An 18,863-nucleotide genomic window follows, 5' to 3' on the forward strand; every position below is an offset into this window, starting at 1 on the left:
AAGTGAAATTTCCAAGATGTTCCTATGCTCCTAGAAAATCTTGGGTACAGAGACAGCTACAAGAAGGGGATACATCCCCACATACCCTTGTGATACTCCTCTCAAGTAGTCCTCTTAATCATCATTTGTTGAACTTCCTGTGAACTAAAATTTAAAATGGCAATTTGGTATAAGGAAATTAAGTTGTTCTATATTCAGTTGTAAAATTTTGCGTTGCACTTATGAAAGGCAATAAAGAACTGCACCTTGACAATTGTTGAATTTTGCATAACAGGAGCAATTTGTGGAAAAAGCTAAACTATCTTCCATTTATTTCCTTAGTGACTGTGAAACCATTTTGGTAAGCTTTGCTTTTTTTTAAAGATTAGGTATTTTCTTCTACATTTCAAATTGAGTTCATATAGTTTCAAAATCCAGTCCATTTTCTTCCTTTCGTAGGACAGATATATACTAAGTTGGCTGTCTAACATGTCATCCAGTTGATTTATTTATGTTTGTTAAATTCGACTGACATGTTATTATTGTCCAACATTTTAGATTCGCCTATTTCTGTACTCAGTCTATATCTCTAAGATGCCAACTTTTATGTTTCTGTCAGGATGCTGCAACACTGATTGAAGATCTACCATTGGGATTACATGAAAGATATACCTTCTGTATCAGGTTTTTTCATATGAATCAAACATAGTCTTTATTTGTTTCCTTAGGATAGGAGATGCATAAATTGGTCTTTTAAGATCAGAATTTTTCTCCATGTCAATAACATTTCTTTATGGTCAAACTGGATGCTTATCTTTACAGAAATTCATGTGACCAGCTATATAACTTTGTATCACAAACACTGTGTCTGCTTCTTCATTCTTGAAGCTAAAATTGTTTTACTGCCTGTTTTATTCTCAACTGAATACTATAAAGCAGTAATTAGAACATATTTGAACCTGTAAAGTAATAGCAGTTAATCGCTTTCAAGTTGTTGCTGTCAACATGCTGAGATATTGCAGCAAAATGTTAAAGGATATTTATAATATATTTTTAATCCTATTGAAAGTAAGTTTCTTTGGTATAAGAGTCATGGGAAGCAATCAAGTTGTCAGCCAAATCTGCAAAAAACTTTCCTTTTGCATCTTGTTTCTGCCATGTAGCTTATCCAGTTGTGAGCATAATTGGAGCTTATTTGAAACTATTCACACAAAGAAGAGGAACAAGTTGGCACAGAAATGCCTCAAAGCTTGTCTTTGTGCAATATAACCTTAGATTGCACATAAGAAAGGTATAGTCAACACTAACTGGTCCACTTGATCTGAATAACATAGATCCTTATGGTGATTGGACAATACATGAGCAACTCCATTGTTCATAGAGGATGACATCTATGATTTGGAGAGGCATGCTATGGAGGAGGGTGGTTTTGCATTGACATTTAAGAGGATAGTGAGAGTGAGGACACTAAGAGTGAGGAAACAAATGATGAGGGGTCGTTTCCATTGAAAACACCAGCTACATCCAGGATGGATAACAAGTTACAATCACAACCAAAATGGACTACTAAGGCTAGACCCCCTCCCACTCCCATAGTTTTTACTAGAGCAACTAGGAAGGGGAAGGGGAAGATGTAGACTAGTTTCATTTTGTACTTGACATTTGTATTTACTTATCTTTTTACAAAGATAATTTGGTATTTTTAGTTTTCTTTAGAGTTCAAAGACTCTAACTATGGCTGCTAGTCATCAACATTCCACATCAGGGTGCTTTTTTGTTACATATTGCATTTATATATATTTAGATCAGCTCGTTTGGTTTGTTTACTCATTTACTGACTCATTAGATGCATCTCCTTATTGAATTTTACAAAAATATGCATTTCTAATTAAGTCTGAATTCTTTTTTTTGGGTTTCCCAAAGGTTATTGATTTATCTTCAATAATTGCCTCATTTTTTTTTTGCCTCACCTATCAGTGATAAAGAAAGAGATTATGAACCATAATCAGACCAATGAGGGGGGTGAGCATGAGCTAGATCCACAAAGGAAAACTAGTTCCATAGGCAGTGCACCACTTGGTCTACCATCTAGAGATTGTCCCTTCACACTTTTGGCAATGTGGGCTAGTGGTACTTTGATCCTAAATCTCCTCTTAGATAGTTTGCAACAAGGATAACGACCCCAATGCCAATAAGAGGCAGTACAAGGAAATAAAAATGCAACTTCTGTGCTACAGAATGGTTCAGTAGTATCACTAGATTGAAAACAAGTCCTACTACTGGTAGGCAACAGATTTAGAGTATTCAGAAGCTGCATGAGCAGCATATACAGGGCCAACCACATATTTCTACTCCTATATTACAGCAGAGAGAAACAACATTGCTAGGGTCAGCCTGAGCACCTTCATCCACGTATAGTGCTATGGCTGAAACAAATCCAAGAAAGGGGAAATGCAAGTTACAAACTGAAATTAACTCCATAGCATATTTACTTAATGTGCACATGAAAGAGTAGATAGAGGAATCGATTGGGAGATTTTTTTTTATTCCAATGGCATGCCACTTCATGTAGCTCAATCTCCTTATCATAGGGAGATGATAAAGATGGTAGAAAATAGGGGAGGACCATCATTTTTGCCATTGGGTGAGCACAATTGAGGACAATAATCTTGAATAAATAGTCTATCAAGATTTGTATAATGATGGAGACCATGAGGGCATCTTAGGAGGAGTTTGGATTTAGCATTATCATGGATGGGTGGATGGACATTAAACATCGCCCACTTTCCAATATCATAGTTGCATTCTCAAATTACACATTATTTTTGAAGGCGATTGATTGTTTAGGCACATGGTATCAAAAGGATGTTTATTTTCAGATTGACATCGTTCAAACAACGATTGAGACTGGGCCACAAAATGTGGTTAAAGTAGTGATAGATGCAACGCGTGTAAAGCTGTATGGAGGCTTATTGAGGTAGCATATAGACATTTTTTGTGGATATTTTGTTGTGTGCGTGTCATGAAAAATGCACTCAAGGACATGGGGAAGATTGACGTGTTTAAGGGGGTGGCCAACGATGCTACAGATGTGCAAATGTATATAATATATCTACAATCACCACACTTCACAACCACTCTTCAAGAGGTTCGCAAAGGAGTTTTTGAAACCAGTTGAGACCAGATATGCGTCCTATTTCATTCTTATGATGTGATGTCCACTTCTTCGTAGAAGGATTTAATAAATAGATAATAATATTAAAAAAATTACAATATAAATAAATAATAAACATAATAAAAATATAATACATCATCTTGTAATATTATACAATAAAATATTATCACTAAATATAAGACATATCATACCTGATAATAAAATGTAATCATTAATATTCCTATTAAATATATAATATGGTACTAATATTATATTATATAACCTTGAATATATAGAATGATTTTCTGCAACCAAAGGTCGCGACTTTTGGAGTCACTCATTACGTAATTAAATGTCATCGACCACATCAAAAATAGACATGCAAAAAAGTATCAAACTGTATAATTTTGGAGCTTATGAATATCAAAGTAGTCGCACTTCGAATAAGCCTTTTCAAAGATATAGTCACTGTGAACTTTAGATACACTCAACAATACCAATAAACAACGTCAGTGAATAAATTCAAAATTAAATCCCATAGAAAGAATCTACATTTGGCAGTTTTAGAGCCATAAAAACAAGACATAAGTCAAGATGAATATTAGGTAATATCATGAACCCTTTTGAATAGGGAAACCCATGCATTGCAAGCCTAGGGAAATCATACGTCTTACACCATTATTATTAAGCAAGCATTAAGTGATCCACGGTACCATACCAAATATGATATTGTGCCCAGACCAGTCATTTTATATATATATATATATTATAGAAAAATACAATTCAACTATTAGAGTTAGTGTTGAAGCCACAAGGTAATAAATTTATGCACCAACAGGAACTCAATCATACCATATTTCAAAGGTATTTGGATAAATGATGGATGACATATGTATTGATTAAGATAAAATGTCCTTATAACCAATGGAAGGACAATAGAGAGTTAGTAGCAGTTCCTATGAAGTCAACTATTAAGCAGCAACATAGACAACACTTTGTCCTATAATAATACACAACTTATGACTGCCAGTTAATCAAGGATAATCTTCATCTCTTAGAGAATATACCACCAAAGCTTGAGAATCCAATCGGACTTAGTGTTTGGCAATATAATCCTTTTAGAAATATCCTTGTTAATGTGACAATAGAACGAAATCACTTGCAATCAATAGAAATCAGTCCCAAATTCTTTAGGACTAGAAACGGGACATTACATATGATGAATGGGTGGAATCGGTGGGATGGGTCCAAGACAAAGTAGGGGAGGAGGGTGAACGAGATAGTGAAGAGTGATGCAAACTACATAGTGTCTATCATTAGTCTAGTTTTCCAGGTCATCAAATATGGTGACAGGAATGTACCTAGCGTTGGAGAAGTGTACGAGTGCATTGATTTTATACTTGGCTAGATGAGGGTAGTTGTGCATGAGAGAGACCCCACTTTAGCATTCTACAATGAGCACATCTTGCCAATTCTTTAGTATAGATGGGACAGCATAAACACTCCCTTACTCATGGATGATTATGCATTGAATCCAAAGTAGTGCATGCCTAGGCTTGGTAGAATTACATCAATTCAAGATGATGAGGTGATTCATATAATACTACTCATTATAGTCATCTTTATGACATATATCTTTTCATAAATAACATCTTCTATTTTCCAACAATTTGAATTTTTTAATTTTTAATTTTTTCAAGTGAAGGGTTCTATAAGTGCATTGATACAATGTATGGTTCTAATACTATTGGGCAAGATTCACACTAAGTGGACTTATTTTCTACTTTTAGGAGTTATAAGAATGCGACAGAGGCAAAGATAAAAACTATGGCACGTAAGTGTTGGGTGGATATTTTGCAACCAATAGTATTGGGTAAAAATTCTGTCGCAAAATAGGACGACCAGCCATAGTGTGTGAGATAGAGTCTCTCCTACCTTAAAGGGAAGGCTCCCCCTTCTCACTGTTCCTTGGATCAACTCAAGGTAAGCAAGAAGTCGAGAGATTTTATAAAATAGGTGTTACCAATATTCTTTCTTCTTAACTTTCAAGAAAGAATCTACTTACTCGTGGAGCGAGTAATGGGTATGGTCAATCTTTAACTACACTTCTATCAAGAGCTGGAAACAATGATACCCAAAAAATTTCACTAACTCAAAGGCTAGCTGAAAATGTACCGGTTTTGCTCTAAATCCGGTCGTACTTCTATATGGGAAAACTTTACAATTAGGGCACAAAGACCCCTAAAAGTAAGAATAACTTAACTATTTGGCAAATTAAGAAGGAAGTATAAGCTACAAACAAAGCTTCTAGCTATATATCTCCACAATTGCTCCTGGTCGAAGCTCCAGCTCCAATTGCTTCTTAACTCTTTTCTATTCAATTATCAGGAACACAAGTATCAATAACACAAGATAACACGAATCAAAGATAATTTAGATGAATTATAGACAAAACTTATAACTTGTACAAGTAACAATCTCAATTAATTAAGTCTCAAATGCTCCTTTATAGTTACTTTTCTATCAAAATAGTGCTACACAAACAAAGTTCTGCTAGCACAATTTCTCCAGAGTTCTCTTGCATAAAGATGAAGAGAAAAGATGATGATTTACAATGAGAGGGGGCACTTCTTTATATAGGCACAAGAGTTGAGAAAAAAGTGGGAGCAACTCAACCAACTTTGAGCTAGTCTAATCTAGAAGAGAAATTATAGGGTTACATGCAACTCACATTACATGTAATCCCATATTTTCATGTAATGCATCCTCTTGAACCTACAAAGTGAAATAAAAACAAAAACAACAATCTCAAAGATTGTTTCTCAGTGCCTTGAACTTGACGATGATGTCATGCGCTATAGGAAGATCATCAATCACCATTGTTTTTGATATGACTTTGATCCTTACTGCATTTGCATATGCTGATTGCACAATTTTCAAATTTTCTGCCATAGAATCCAACAAGTGTTTTGTCGAGGATTTATAGAAGACAAACTTGTTCATTGTGTGTGAACCAAAATCTTCGGAATCTACATCAACATTGATCCTGATTATATATTTTGAGCTTACTCTTTCAACTGCAATGAGACCACTAGATTCATCAACAACCTGACATCACATTTGTTCCAAATCACAAGTAACACTTGTTTCAACTGCTTGACAGTTTCCAAAGGCTGCTTGCAACTTTGTGATCAGCTTCCTCAATGTTTCCTCTTCATAAACAATAAGCCCTTGAAATTTGAAGAACATTTCACATGACAGAAGAATGTCACATGGGACTAAGGTATCTAGATCAAATTTGACCATTTCATCCCAATCATCAATGATTTCCTTCAAAGTATCCGCTTCTTGAGTCAAGGAGGAGATTAAATTTCGCTCCATTTCATTCATCTCTTTGACATGCATAAGAACTGCAAATGTCTCTGTGATGGCTTGAATTCCTTCAGAGATGATTTCCCCTATCCAAGACTTGGTAGCTTCAATCAGCTTCCTCTCCTTGGATGTTTGAGACACAATAACTGCACTCTGAGAAGATTATTGATGCATGACCTCATTCATGCGAGAAACCTCTTGTTTTCGTTGTTTTTTCTTTTCCCGTAGCTCATGATTTCTCTTTGATACATTAGCCAATACATCTTGAGCATCTTCAAACAACTTAAACATGATTGTTTCCTGATTTCAACCTTGGTGAACTTATAATCAGATCAAGTAAGTTCTTCAATAGGCTTGTCCACCAGGGGCTCAAGAACCTCAATAAACTTGGTCTTATCCAAATCAACCAAAAATCCTTGAAACATATTTATCTTTCAAAGGTTTGGATTTGGTCTCCTTAACAGAGAGATTGTCTAGAGGAACAACTACTTTCCTTCTCTTTGTTGTTATTCTGCTCAAGCATGTAGGCAAGTTGAAACTTTCATGCATGGTGGAAACCAGTGGTATTGATCTAGATTTTATTTCTGTCGTGACTGAGCAATATTTAGTCTGCATAGCTGAAGGCATAGGAACATGCTAAGAGGACTCTGTCATGAAAAGCTCAAAAGCTGACAAAGATGTATCAAGTTGGGAAACTTGACTACTTGTAAGAGTTGGGAAATTCTCAAACACATTTGCCAAATTGTCATGTCCCCTCTTTTAGCCCAGTCTAGCAGAGACATCTGAGTCATCTTATTATGGGGTCTTGTAGGCTGACAGGTTTGGATAGAGACCTAATATGGTTATTCAGTGTTGGGGACTTGATGTTTTGGCAGTTATTGAACAGTTGGGAGACGTTCCTTGTTTTTAGGAGGCAGTTCCTACTTTTTAGGAGGTATGATCTTGCCCAAGGTTGGGTCTCCATGAGATTACTCTTTGGGTTCAGAGGGATAGGGCTTGTTTCCTAAATTTTAGGAGCATCCCTAGATTTTAGGGATGAGACTGCTAGTGGACCCTTGATTTCCGACTTCAGTCACAGATAGGTGACAGGATGATTTTATGGTTTGTGATGTCAGTTGGGCATTTTGTGGCTATTTGGGTTATATTTTTTATATTTTCTAAGTTAGTGTTTAATAATTAAATAAGGCTAAGTTATTAGCCATTTTGGAGTAATAAGGGGTTTTTGGCCCCATCTGAATGCGTATCCTATGGTGTGATAGCTCGTTGGAAAGGTCTTGAAATTCTCTAAATCTTTCTCTTTGGTCTCAGGGCAATTTAGTGAACAAATTTCTGTCTATGAGGAAAAAGGTCATTTTCTAGTAACATGACCATTTTAAAATAAGAAATTATAACACTTTCACTACCCAATGCCACTTGGAGACACTTAGGGTTTGATTTGCAATTGAGAGGGGTTATAAGGAGATAGAAGCTTCATTCTGAGATCATCTTTTGCATACTTGACAACTTGTTTATAAATTTGCTCTGAATGGGCGATTTCTAGTCTAGGACGCAAATCACAAGTTAGTGATTGGCTGGGACGTAGCCCTCAGCAATCTTGGGCACCGAATCTCTTAGGCATTGTGTGTGGTGATTAAGGACAGAGGCATCAATTCTCATTGGGGTTTCAGCGTAGCATATCATCTTTCCAGTTGGGACGTGGTTCATTGTAGCCTGTGGGATGCCATTTGCAGCATATAGAGTATTGCTTGTATTCACCTCCAAATGTATGCTGGATTCAAGAACAATCTTCACCTTCCAGTTTGACATCAAATTTGTATGTGAGCTTTGGGAAATGCATTGGATTTATTGCTTGGCTCTATAATTCAGACAAATCTGCTTGGTACGATTTGTAATAATTTTGATTTTTATTGAATACCTTATTTATTTCAGTCTTGTTTCATGGTTGTTGTTCCCTATTCCTTTCTATGTTATAAAACCAAAGAAAACAAACCAACCTTTTTGCACTTCTGTCTAGTTCTGCAAGAAAACATAAATAAACAGAAAAAACAGATTTAAAAATATAAAATTACAGCAGATCAGTAGAAGAGATCCATCAGGGATCTTTCACAAATGATTGTATTGTTCATTTGCAGGAATGCGAGGAGCATCAGAAGAGATAGGAAGAGTGATTGTAGTGACTTTCGAGGCCGGAATAGGAGTAAAAACGATGGAGAATGAATCCACATCATCATCCACGTCATGCAGAAAAGGCTCATCATGTATAGATGGTGCACGAGCTTGTGCAAGCTTTGTGGGAGATATGATCTTGAGTTCCCCTTCTTCGTCTGAGCCTTCTCTATCAAATTTTGTCTCCAATTCCTCTTCCGATTCCTCCTTTGATTCTTGAATTGTTTCAGAGATATGAGATGATTTGGCTCCTTTCCCACCTTTCAACTTGAACTTGAGAGAATTCTTCGCATCAGAGGATGAGGCACCATCTTTCCTTGCAATCTCCAACTGTGGCTTCCTACTAGGAGGACCAAAACTTCCACAATCCAAGCCCATCTTAGAATTAACTCTTTTAAGGCCTTTATTTTTCAACCATTTGTTGGTGTTCACTAGAATGGATTGAAATCTATCCATGATAGACGTTCCTTCTTTTTGTTGTGACTGAATAGGAAAAGGGCACTCCTTATCAAAGTTGAGTTGATGAAACTTCAGATCAAGGATGTTGCCATCATCTTCAACTTGGTAATCTGAAGGGATCTCCAACACGTGGAGATCGATTATCTACTGTAGGGTTAATCTGCAGTAGTCCATTTTCATGATGTCAAGCTCTGTCCTCATATCAATCCAAATGTTCTCGATTTGATGAACATGAGTGTAAGCCCTTTTCATTTGAGAATTCATCTCTCGGCAATCAAAATCAAATTTGTGTCATGTCCCCAATTTCTCCCCTTCCTTAGTGACAACATTTCTAGCAAGGTTGCTCTATTATCTGGTTCCCATAGGCCAGCAGAGCATAGAGGGAACCAACCCAGGGGCTTTGAGAGTCATGCATGAGCTTCCCAAGTAGTTTGGAGCAGAGACAACAGTTTCTTATAATTTAGGAGGGATTCCTAATTTGTAGGGATTGACTAGGAGTGGTCTAGGAGGCATTTGGAGACCTCGGCGAACGTTTTGGAGACTTAGAGTGCATCTCCTATTTTTTAGGAGGAACTCCTAGTTCAGTGACAGTTCTCTCCGAGGTGCACACAGTAGGGGAGTCATTGGGACTCAATTTGGTTGATTGGGGCTGTCTCCTACTTTTTAGGAGCATCCCTAGATTTTAGGGATGGACTGCCAGTTGACACATCTTGTCCGGCATCAGGCACAGACAAGTGACAAGGTCAGATTCATGTTTGATTGGTCATTTTGGGCCTTTTGGGACCATTTGGGAAATATTTTAATATATTTAAATATTTCCTAAGTTGGTGATTAAATAAATTAAAATAAGGTTAATAATATAACCATTTTGGAGTAATAAGGGGATTTTGGCTTCAGTTGATCAGGTACACCTATGTGTTATAGCTCGTTGGAAAGGTCTTGAATTATTATACATGATTTTTATTATCTGTAGAATTTTTGGTGCCTTCAGCTATGGAATTTTAATAAAGTAATGTTTTTCCTATAGCATGGACGACTTTAATTGGGAAAATGTTATTTTATTATATTTTATTTAAAGGGCAAAGTGTAATTTCCCTTTAGGGTTCAATTTACAATTGGAAGGGGATATAAGGAGATGGAGCCCTAATTTCTTATTATCTTTTGCATATTTAAAAACTTGTTTTTGTGAATTGGCTCTGAGAGAGCAATTCTTCATTTGGGACGCAAACCCCAGGTTCTGGATTGGCTGGGATGTAGCCCTCAGTAGTTATTGGCATTGAATTCTTCAGATAGTGTGCGTTGCTATCAAGGATAGAGTACACCATTCTTTATTGTGGATTCAGGTTGCAGATTTATGGTTTCAGCGTTTCAGATTGATTCTTTCAGCTGGGACGTGATTCCTTGTAGTCTTATGGCTGCCATTTGTAGCAGTTTGACATCATTGTTGGATGTAAGCTCCTTGGAACTGCATTGGATTTATTATTTGGCTTTATAAATCAGAAATCTATCTGGTATGATTTATAACAATTCTGATTTGGCTCTATGTTCTTATTTATTTTCAGTCTCCTCTCATGTTTATTATTCATTATTCATTACTATTGTGAAAACTATGAAAAAACACAAAATAAAAACAAAACCTTCTGCAACTTCTGTCTATTCTCAAAGACCATCAAAGAAATCACAAGAAAATATAGTTTATTAATTTAAAAACTACAGAAGATCAGCAAGGGCATCTATCAGGGATCTTTCAATTTGGCTTTGAACTTCTTCATGGGGATAAATTGCAACTCTACTTCTATGTTCTTCGCTTTAGGCACATAATTCACTGAATAATTGCCGATCACCAAGGGTTTAATTGAAGTAATACTAAAATCAGGCCTATGCATAGAATGCTGATCACTCTGCACATCCATGAGTTGTCTAGTTAGCTCCATTAGAATGATACGATCTATAGCATACCTAGGTAAAGTATACGTTTCACCTTTAAAAAGTCTCAAGTAGGTGAAAATTCGAAATTGGATGAAAATACAATAATATTGGTTCACTTTCTCCCATGTTGCATTAGATATCCTCTTGACAGATAAGTGTTTATCAAACAAGCATTAAAAATGCCCAAAAGACATCTTGAATCCTTCTGTAACGAAACTTACTATTTGCCAAAGTGATTTGGTCATAGTAATCCCAAACAAGAGTCTGAAGACGATGTCTTTTAGTCAAAAGACCACAAAAAGATCCCATGGTAGCAACAATGTAGATGAGGTAGGAGTTCATGTAGAAGGGCGCTGAAGTTCCTACATTTAGTATCAGCTAGCAAAGTGCAGTACTAATCAACTCTCCCCAAAAGATGTATTCTCTATTCTCCATGATTTCAATAATGAATTCATACATCCATGGCTCAAAATCAATAGAATCTTTGAGACCACAAATTTTGCTAAGAAGGTTGATGAGTTCTTCATACTCTTGTTTGAATTTAGACCGATGACCGGTCTCAAGATGTTGTTTTTTTTATTGTCTAACCAGTATTAGTTGACATATTTTTGATAATCACCCTTCTTCTCATTGCAACATGACAAAGATGATTCCTTGGTTAGATCTACACAATCTTCCTTATGTGGAACCTTGAAGATTTGTTCAATAACCTTAGAATCAAGGCTAATGAAATCAGGTTCTATGGCTGTCATAGGAAATGTAGACATGGAGTGAATGTTTCTTCTCTTGCTGCTCTTCATTTCGTGACCAATTGGATTTTCAACTCTCTGCAGGAAATCAGCCACATCTACGTGACTAATCTTTGTGTCCATGACATTATCAAGAATAGATGCAACTGATGATGGAGTTGCATGAGCTAACTCCTTATCATATTGATATTTCATCTTGCCCTTGGACTTTGATGGTGAGGGCATTTCTTGTGCTTGCACTGCAACACAAAAATTCCAAAACATAAAAACATCATCAGAGGAATCTCCATACACGTGGATTCTGGATCAGCAACAAAGATTCGGAAATGGATTGAAGACTTCACAAATTCAATAAAGTGATCTCAAAGAGAAAGCATATGCATATGCATATGTAGTGAATGAAGATGAAAAGTGAACAAAGTGCGGAATGAAATGTTATGATGCTGGAAAATGGAAGATGGAATGAAATGAAAATGTGTGAAGGTGGAACGCATGAGAATGCGTGCAAATGAAGATTGCTGATTTTCAAATGCGACTTAGAGTGTTCAAGAAACTATGATGGACTACTTGTACCTGCTCTTCCTAGTGGAATAAGTTAGATATCTTCGTTTCCTCTGTTTCTAATTGGCAGTGCGTCTATGCTTCTTAATCGATTCTAAGTATGCTTCAATTATTCGCTTATTTTGCCTTATTGTTAATTGTATTTCTTCTTGTTAATGCTGAGTCAGGTATATGTGCTGGAGTCCCTTACACCAATCTGGACAGTATTAATTATTTCTTCAAAAGCCTAAGAAAGTAAAATGTATTCTTTCCTGCATCCCTTCCTAGTTTGTCGTGACTGTGCATTTATAGGCAAAGTTTCCCATGAGTCATGACCATTGTGGTTTAGATTTGTTTTAACGATTCACTTGTTTATTTAATTTAACAATTCATATTATGATATGAGAAATATTTATTAATTAGCAAGTTGTGATAATTAATTTGTTATGATGATTTAATTATTAAAATTTCGATTGATATTAAAATCATTATCAAAATTTATTATTATTACTCTCATTGATTATAGTCAAAGTACTATAATAACATTCTATTACATTATTTATTATATGATTCATTCTATAATTCATTACAATGGTAAATTAGTCTATTTAGATCTTTAGCTTAAATAATTAGATCTAGTTTTGATAAAAAGGGATTATTATTATAAGAATTTGATTTTATTATTTATTTTTCCGACAATTAACATTTAGAATTATGGAAAAGAATCATATCTATTTTATCAAACAATTATTTACCCTATTTCTTGGGGGTCATTCCTGCTCGATTTTGCTTGTTCTAAAGCAATTTGATAGTTTCTTCCTTTTCTCATGTGGCATCTTCCTTGCGTAGATTCTTCCATTGGACTAACTATTCCTTAATAGATCTATTTCTCAATTTCCTTTCTCGAGTAGCTAAGATAATCTCAGGTTGAAGAATGAGTTGTCCTTCGTCATCAAGTGGGGGTAGTGCCGCACAAGGTTCTATTTGCTTCCCTAGTACCTTTTTGAGCTTTGAGACATCAAAGACATTATGGATCATACTCCCTTCAGGAAGTTGGAGCTCGCACGCCACTTCTCCAATTTTTCTTAGTACTTGATAAGGTCCATAAAATTGCGGTTTGAGTTTTTCTGCTTCATTCCTTTTAATTGATGTTTGTTTATATGATTTTAATGTTAAGAATACCATATCTCCAACAACAAATGTCCTTTCAATGCAGTTCCTTTGAGCATGGATCTTTTGTTGATTCTAAGCTTGTTGTAAGTTCTCTTTTAGAGCTATTCAAATATTTGTGCTTTGTTGAATAAAGTTGGGCACTTGGTACTCTGCTGTCCTGTGTAGTCAAGCTACCAAATGTAGAGGCCTCATGGCCATATAAAGCTTTGAATGGGGTCATTCCAATGGGCGTATGGTGGGTTGTACTATAACAAAATTCACCTAGATTTAGCCATTTGATCCATGCCTTTTGTTGCCTTGATATGTAGTTCCTTAAGTATCCTTCTAACCACTTGTTTACTATTTTGGTTTTTCCGTCTGTTTGGGAGTAGTAGCTTGTGCTAGGAGTTAGACTGGTTCTTGCTAGTTTGAATAATTCTTACCAAAATTGACTAAGAAATCTACTATCTCTGTCGCTGATTATATTTTGGGGGAGACCATGGAGTGTAAATACTTCTTTGAAAAATAGTTCTGCCATTTGATGTGCTGATGATTCAGTGGTAACTGGAAAAAAATGAGCATATTTAGTTAGTCTATCCACCACCACATAAATATTGTTTTTCCCTTGTTTTTTGGTTAACCCAATTATGACATCCATTGAAATGTTTTTCCATTTCTGATTAGGAATGGGTAAGGGTTGTAGGAGGCCTACATGATGTGCTTGTTTTGCTTTATTCTATTGGCATGTCATACATTCCTGTACATACCTTTGGACATCTCTCTTCAAACCTTTCCAAGCAAATTTCTCCCTTGTTTTTATGTTTTGAAATACCCTTGATGGCTGGATAGGTGACTAGCATGATACTCCATTAAGATTGTGTTTTTAATTTTTGACTGAGGGATTAGAAACACTTTGCCTTTGTAAAGTATCATATCGTCTTGGATTTTGAAATCTTAATTTGGAATTTTTCCTTCCAATATTTCATTGGCTTTAGGGTCTTTTGCATTCTTAGCAATGGTATCTCCCTTCCAATCTCTTGAAATACTAGTAACCATATTAAGGTGGGGATGTCTCGATAGAGCATTTTCAACTCCGTTATTTACCCCTTTCACATACTCTATGTCAACATCATATGCCTAAATCCTGCTTACCCACTTTTGTTGTTGGTCATTAAGATCTTTCTGGCTTAGGAAGAAACGTAGGCTATTATGATCTGTCTTCACAAGGAGCTTCCCACAAACTAGATACTATTGGAATTTGGGTAAGGCATGCATTATGGCCAGCATTTCTTTAGTATTTGCACTTTTGTGAGTTTGCGACTCTCAAATGCTATAGGATGCTACTTTTGCATGAGGACTCCTCCAATCCCTTCCTTGATGCATCCCATTGTAACTCGAAAGGCATCGTAAAATCAGGTATGGCTAAAATAGGACATGACCTCATAGTTTCTTTTAATCACTCAAATGCTTGCCGAGCCTTCTCATTCCATGAGAAAACATATTTCTTAGTTAAGCCTGTGAGAGCGGCTGCATTCTTAGAGAACCCTCTTAGGAATCATCTGTAGTACCTGCAGAAGCCAACAAATCCATGGAGTTGGGTTAGAGTTTTCAGCTTCGGCCATTCTTTAACAACTTTGACCTTTTCTTCAACTATGCTTACTCCTTTTGCATTAATGTTATGTCCCAAGTAAAAAATCTCACTTAGCCCAAATTCACATTTTCAAAATTGGCATATAATGACCTGGTTTCTTAAATATTTAGGACTTATTCAATATGTTGCAAATGTTCTTCCTAACTTCTACTATAAATGAGAATGTCATCAAAGAATATGAGGAGGAATGTTCTTAATTGTTGCTTGAAAATATAGTTCATACATGATTGGAAAGTAGCTGAGGCATTTGGGAGGCCAAATGGGTGTACTAGGAATTTGAAATGCTCATAATGGCATTTGAGTACCATTTTTGGAACATCTTCCTTCCTCATTTAGATTTGGTGATATCCGGATCTTAGATCAATTTTTGAAATATACCAAGCACCATGTAATTCATCCATCAACGCATCTATCCAGGGAATTGGGTGTTTGTTCTTGATAGTTTTCTTGTTTAAGGCTCTGTTATCAATGCACATTCTCATAGTTCCATCCTTTTCCTTACCGAGTACTACTGAGCATAGTTGGCATGATCCCTGAAAAATCGGTGAGTTTCTACTAATCACCGAGTTTTTGTGACCAACGAGTTTTTACTAGATTTAATCGTGATTTGGCTAGAGAAAAAATCGCCAATTAATTGCCAGAGTTTTTGCAAAAAATTGGCGAGTTTTTTAGAAAGCTCTTAAAAAAAAAGTTTATTATTTTAATTTTAATTTTTTTCTTAAAAATAGAAGGCAAAAAGCCTATATATATTATGTAAAATAGAGAATTATAGTATTCTAGTAGAGCTGGGAAGAGGAAGATGTGATTGTAATGATGTATTTACTTCTAGTTTGACACAAACTATTTACTATTATGCTTCACGCCATCAGCATTCTGCATGAGAATGTGATTTTGTACCCACTATGCATTTATATATATCTGAACTCTTCTTGTTTCTTTTGTGTTCTTTTTAATTAAATCATTAGATGCATCTTAGCATTGAAATTTGCAAAAAAATGTATATTTGATTTAAATTTTAGCGGTTTTTTAGGTTCCCGAGTTTTTAATTTTTTAATTTTTTTAAATGGCCTATTTTTTCTTGAATAAACTTTTAAGGGGCTTGTCAAGTTGTTGCCAAGTTCAAGTTTTGCAACTATGCTACTGAAGAAGCAAATGGGCTTCTTCTTGGTTTAATGTGTCCCATTTCCAATAATTCTCTATTAGTTTGTTTCAATTTCCTCTTTGTATTTATGTGGGTGTTTAGAAGGGTTGGTTATGACTAGTTTGGCTCCTTCCTCTAATTCTATGGAATGCTCCTAACCCCTTTTGGTTGGTAGTTCTAGAGGGATATTCTCAAAGATCTGCTTATGTTTTCTTAGGGTGGGGCGTATAATTGCATGAATCATAAGTTCATCAGTGGGTGATTTATGCAAAACCATACGTTTTGCTATCCAATCTCGTTGGTCATGCTGAAGGATATGTTCTATTCTATTGCAAGACATTACTTTGGGGGATCCATTATGTAATCTTTTTAATGTTATATGTTTTCCTTCGTGTTTGAAACTAACTTCCAGCTTGAGGTTATCTATAGCAAAATGCCCTAAGGAGTCAATCCAAGGCATTCCAAGGACAATATCATTTTGTAATTTCACCACAAAAAATTCCTGCTTTTATAGTATAATTATTTAGAGTAATCTCTAATTGGGGAGTGATCTCTATGCATTGATCAGTAGTACCATTATCCATTATCATGTTGAAGCCTTTGATTCTTTGAGACTTTAACCTTCTCTTTGCTACTAGATCCTTGCTGACAAAGTTGTGAGAATCCCTCGAGTCTATTAATGCAATTACTTTTTTGGCCTTTTAATGTTCCTTTGACACGAATAGGTCTCTTTCCACTTTCTTGGTTTACCACCGCTAGTGTCCCAAATTCCTTCTCATCCACCTTTATTCTTTTGATTGGTGTTTCATCTTCACTAGTTTCTTCCATTTTATATAGTTTCCCCCTTTTACATTGGTGGTCTCGTGCCCAAGGTTCTTTGCATTTGACACACAAACCTATCTTAGATAATTCATTTCTCTTCCTAATTGCTTCTTTAGCTTGACATCAGTGCCTTGTATTCCATTGTTCTTTGCAAAAGTAACATGTTTTATCTTTATTTTCTTTTCTTGATCTTTCTTGCTTATTTGGAGTTTTAGGAGGATAAGCTCTATGTCTTTCTTTGGATACATGAGATTCCACCTTTCTGGTTTTTTGGATGGTTTCTTCCACTGTTTGAGGTTCTAAAGGATTGACTATGTTTTTAATAGAATCTTTTAGGCCTTCCATAGATAAATATGTAAACCTTCTTCGGGATAAGTCAGGAACAATGACTGAAAGTTTTTGGATTTCATTTGCAAATTCGTCTACTGTTCCATGCTGTTTTGATTGGGTTAGTTCTTTGAAGTACCATTCAGGTTCGATTTGATCAAATCGTTTGATAAGCTTTTGAGAGAGTTCTTGGTAAGATGTTATGTTTTGATGCCCTAGGGAGAGGAGCCCACTATGCCACCATTAATGTGATGCTTCCTCTAAGTGGAGTATGTCGAATTGAATGGCATATTCTTCCGTCATTGGGCTAAGAGTAAAATAGGAGTTTAATTTTTGGAGTCATGCATGGGCTGTCATTTTTCTTGATCCATCAAAATTGGGTAGGATCACTTTTTTCACATTGTGTTTAAGATCTTTGTTTATATGCCTTGTTGATCTTTTAGGGACCTTGTGTTTTGTACTCCTACGAAATTCCACAAATGTTATAAGATCCCTAATTTCAGGTTCAATGCTTGCATGGGCTCTTGCATTATCTACTGTACTATTGATGGGTTGGTCTATTCCTTCCACTTCCATTGGTATTTCTTCCCTTTGTAAGAAGGGTGGCCTTGGGATTCAAATAAATGATGACTCATTAATATTTGGTTCATTTGAACTTATATTTCTCCCATGGCAAGAGCTATTCTTGAGGTTATTAATAGAATTCTCCATATTTTGCAAGCTTTTAGAAGGGCTTGATTGGATTTATCCAATCTTTTGTTTTGACTCATGAGGGTTTGATTGGTTTGTTCCATGAAGGTTCTTAATTCATTGGCTATTTCATTCATTGTAGTCTTCTTAGTTCTCTTGTAAGTTTGTATAAATTGTCGTTCACATGATGGCAAGATCGATTGCTCTGATACCACTGTAATGTCCCTTTTTCTTGGTCAGCAATCCCAGAGCTCCTGGCTAGTAATCCTACACACATACATTAGTACCCAAAGATAAAGAAGTAAGATATAACTAATTTATATGCAAATTTAAGAGCTAAAATTCTAATTCCCATTTAATACCCCTTTTTAAAGAGAGGTTGTGATCCGACACTTAGTTGCTGGGGGAGTGCCTCCCAGGGATTCTAGTCTTAGAGTAGCTCTCCACTAAGTGTGATCTCCTCACAATCTAACCACTCAATAAGACCTTATGGATAATCATGTTGATGTATCCATCCTTCTTAGGAGAGATTCTACTCATTGTAAGCATTATGAATAACCATAGGTATATTCATCCTTTCATATGCATATGTAAAAGCCTTTCAGTAGACCGACCTTTAAACCTTCAGAGATCTTCGATCCTTCCCTTCCGTTAATGTGATAATATGAAAGATCATTATAGACCTTTGATTTCTAACATAATTCCAAAAGAATTTAGATTTTGATAATCTCA

General features: G+C 35.7%; 1 protein-coding gene across 5 annotated transcripts in view; it reads left to right on the forward strand.

Annotated features, from left to right (window-relative positions):
- Positions 1-18,863, forward strand: part of ATSUV3 (ATP-dependent RNA helicase) — a 232,967-nt gene that overhangs the window by 158,119 nt on the left and 55,985 nt on the right. For all 5 annotated transcript variants that reach the window (XM_089803965.1, XM_089803964.1, XM_089803967.1 and 2 more), the window contains 2 exons: positions 275-340; positions 599-663. In XM_089803965.1, the coding sequence (XP_089660091.1) occupies positions 275-340; positions 599-663 (131 nt within the window). The remainder of the gene's footprint in view (positions 1-274; positions 341-598; positions 664-18,863) is intronic.

Source organism: Cupressus sempervirens, chromosome 10, assembly GCF_028749045.1.
Source record: "Cupressus sempervirens isolate cs-2001-9-10 chromosome 10, ASM2874904v1, whole genome shotgun sequence".
Lineage (NCBI taxonomy): Eukaryota > Viridiplantae > Streptophyta > Pinopsida > Cupressales > Cupressaceae > Cupressus > Cupressus sempervirens.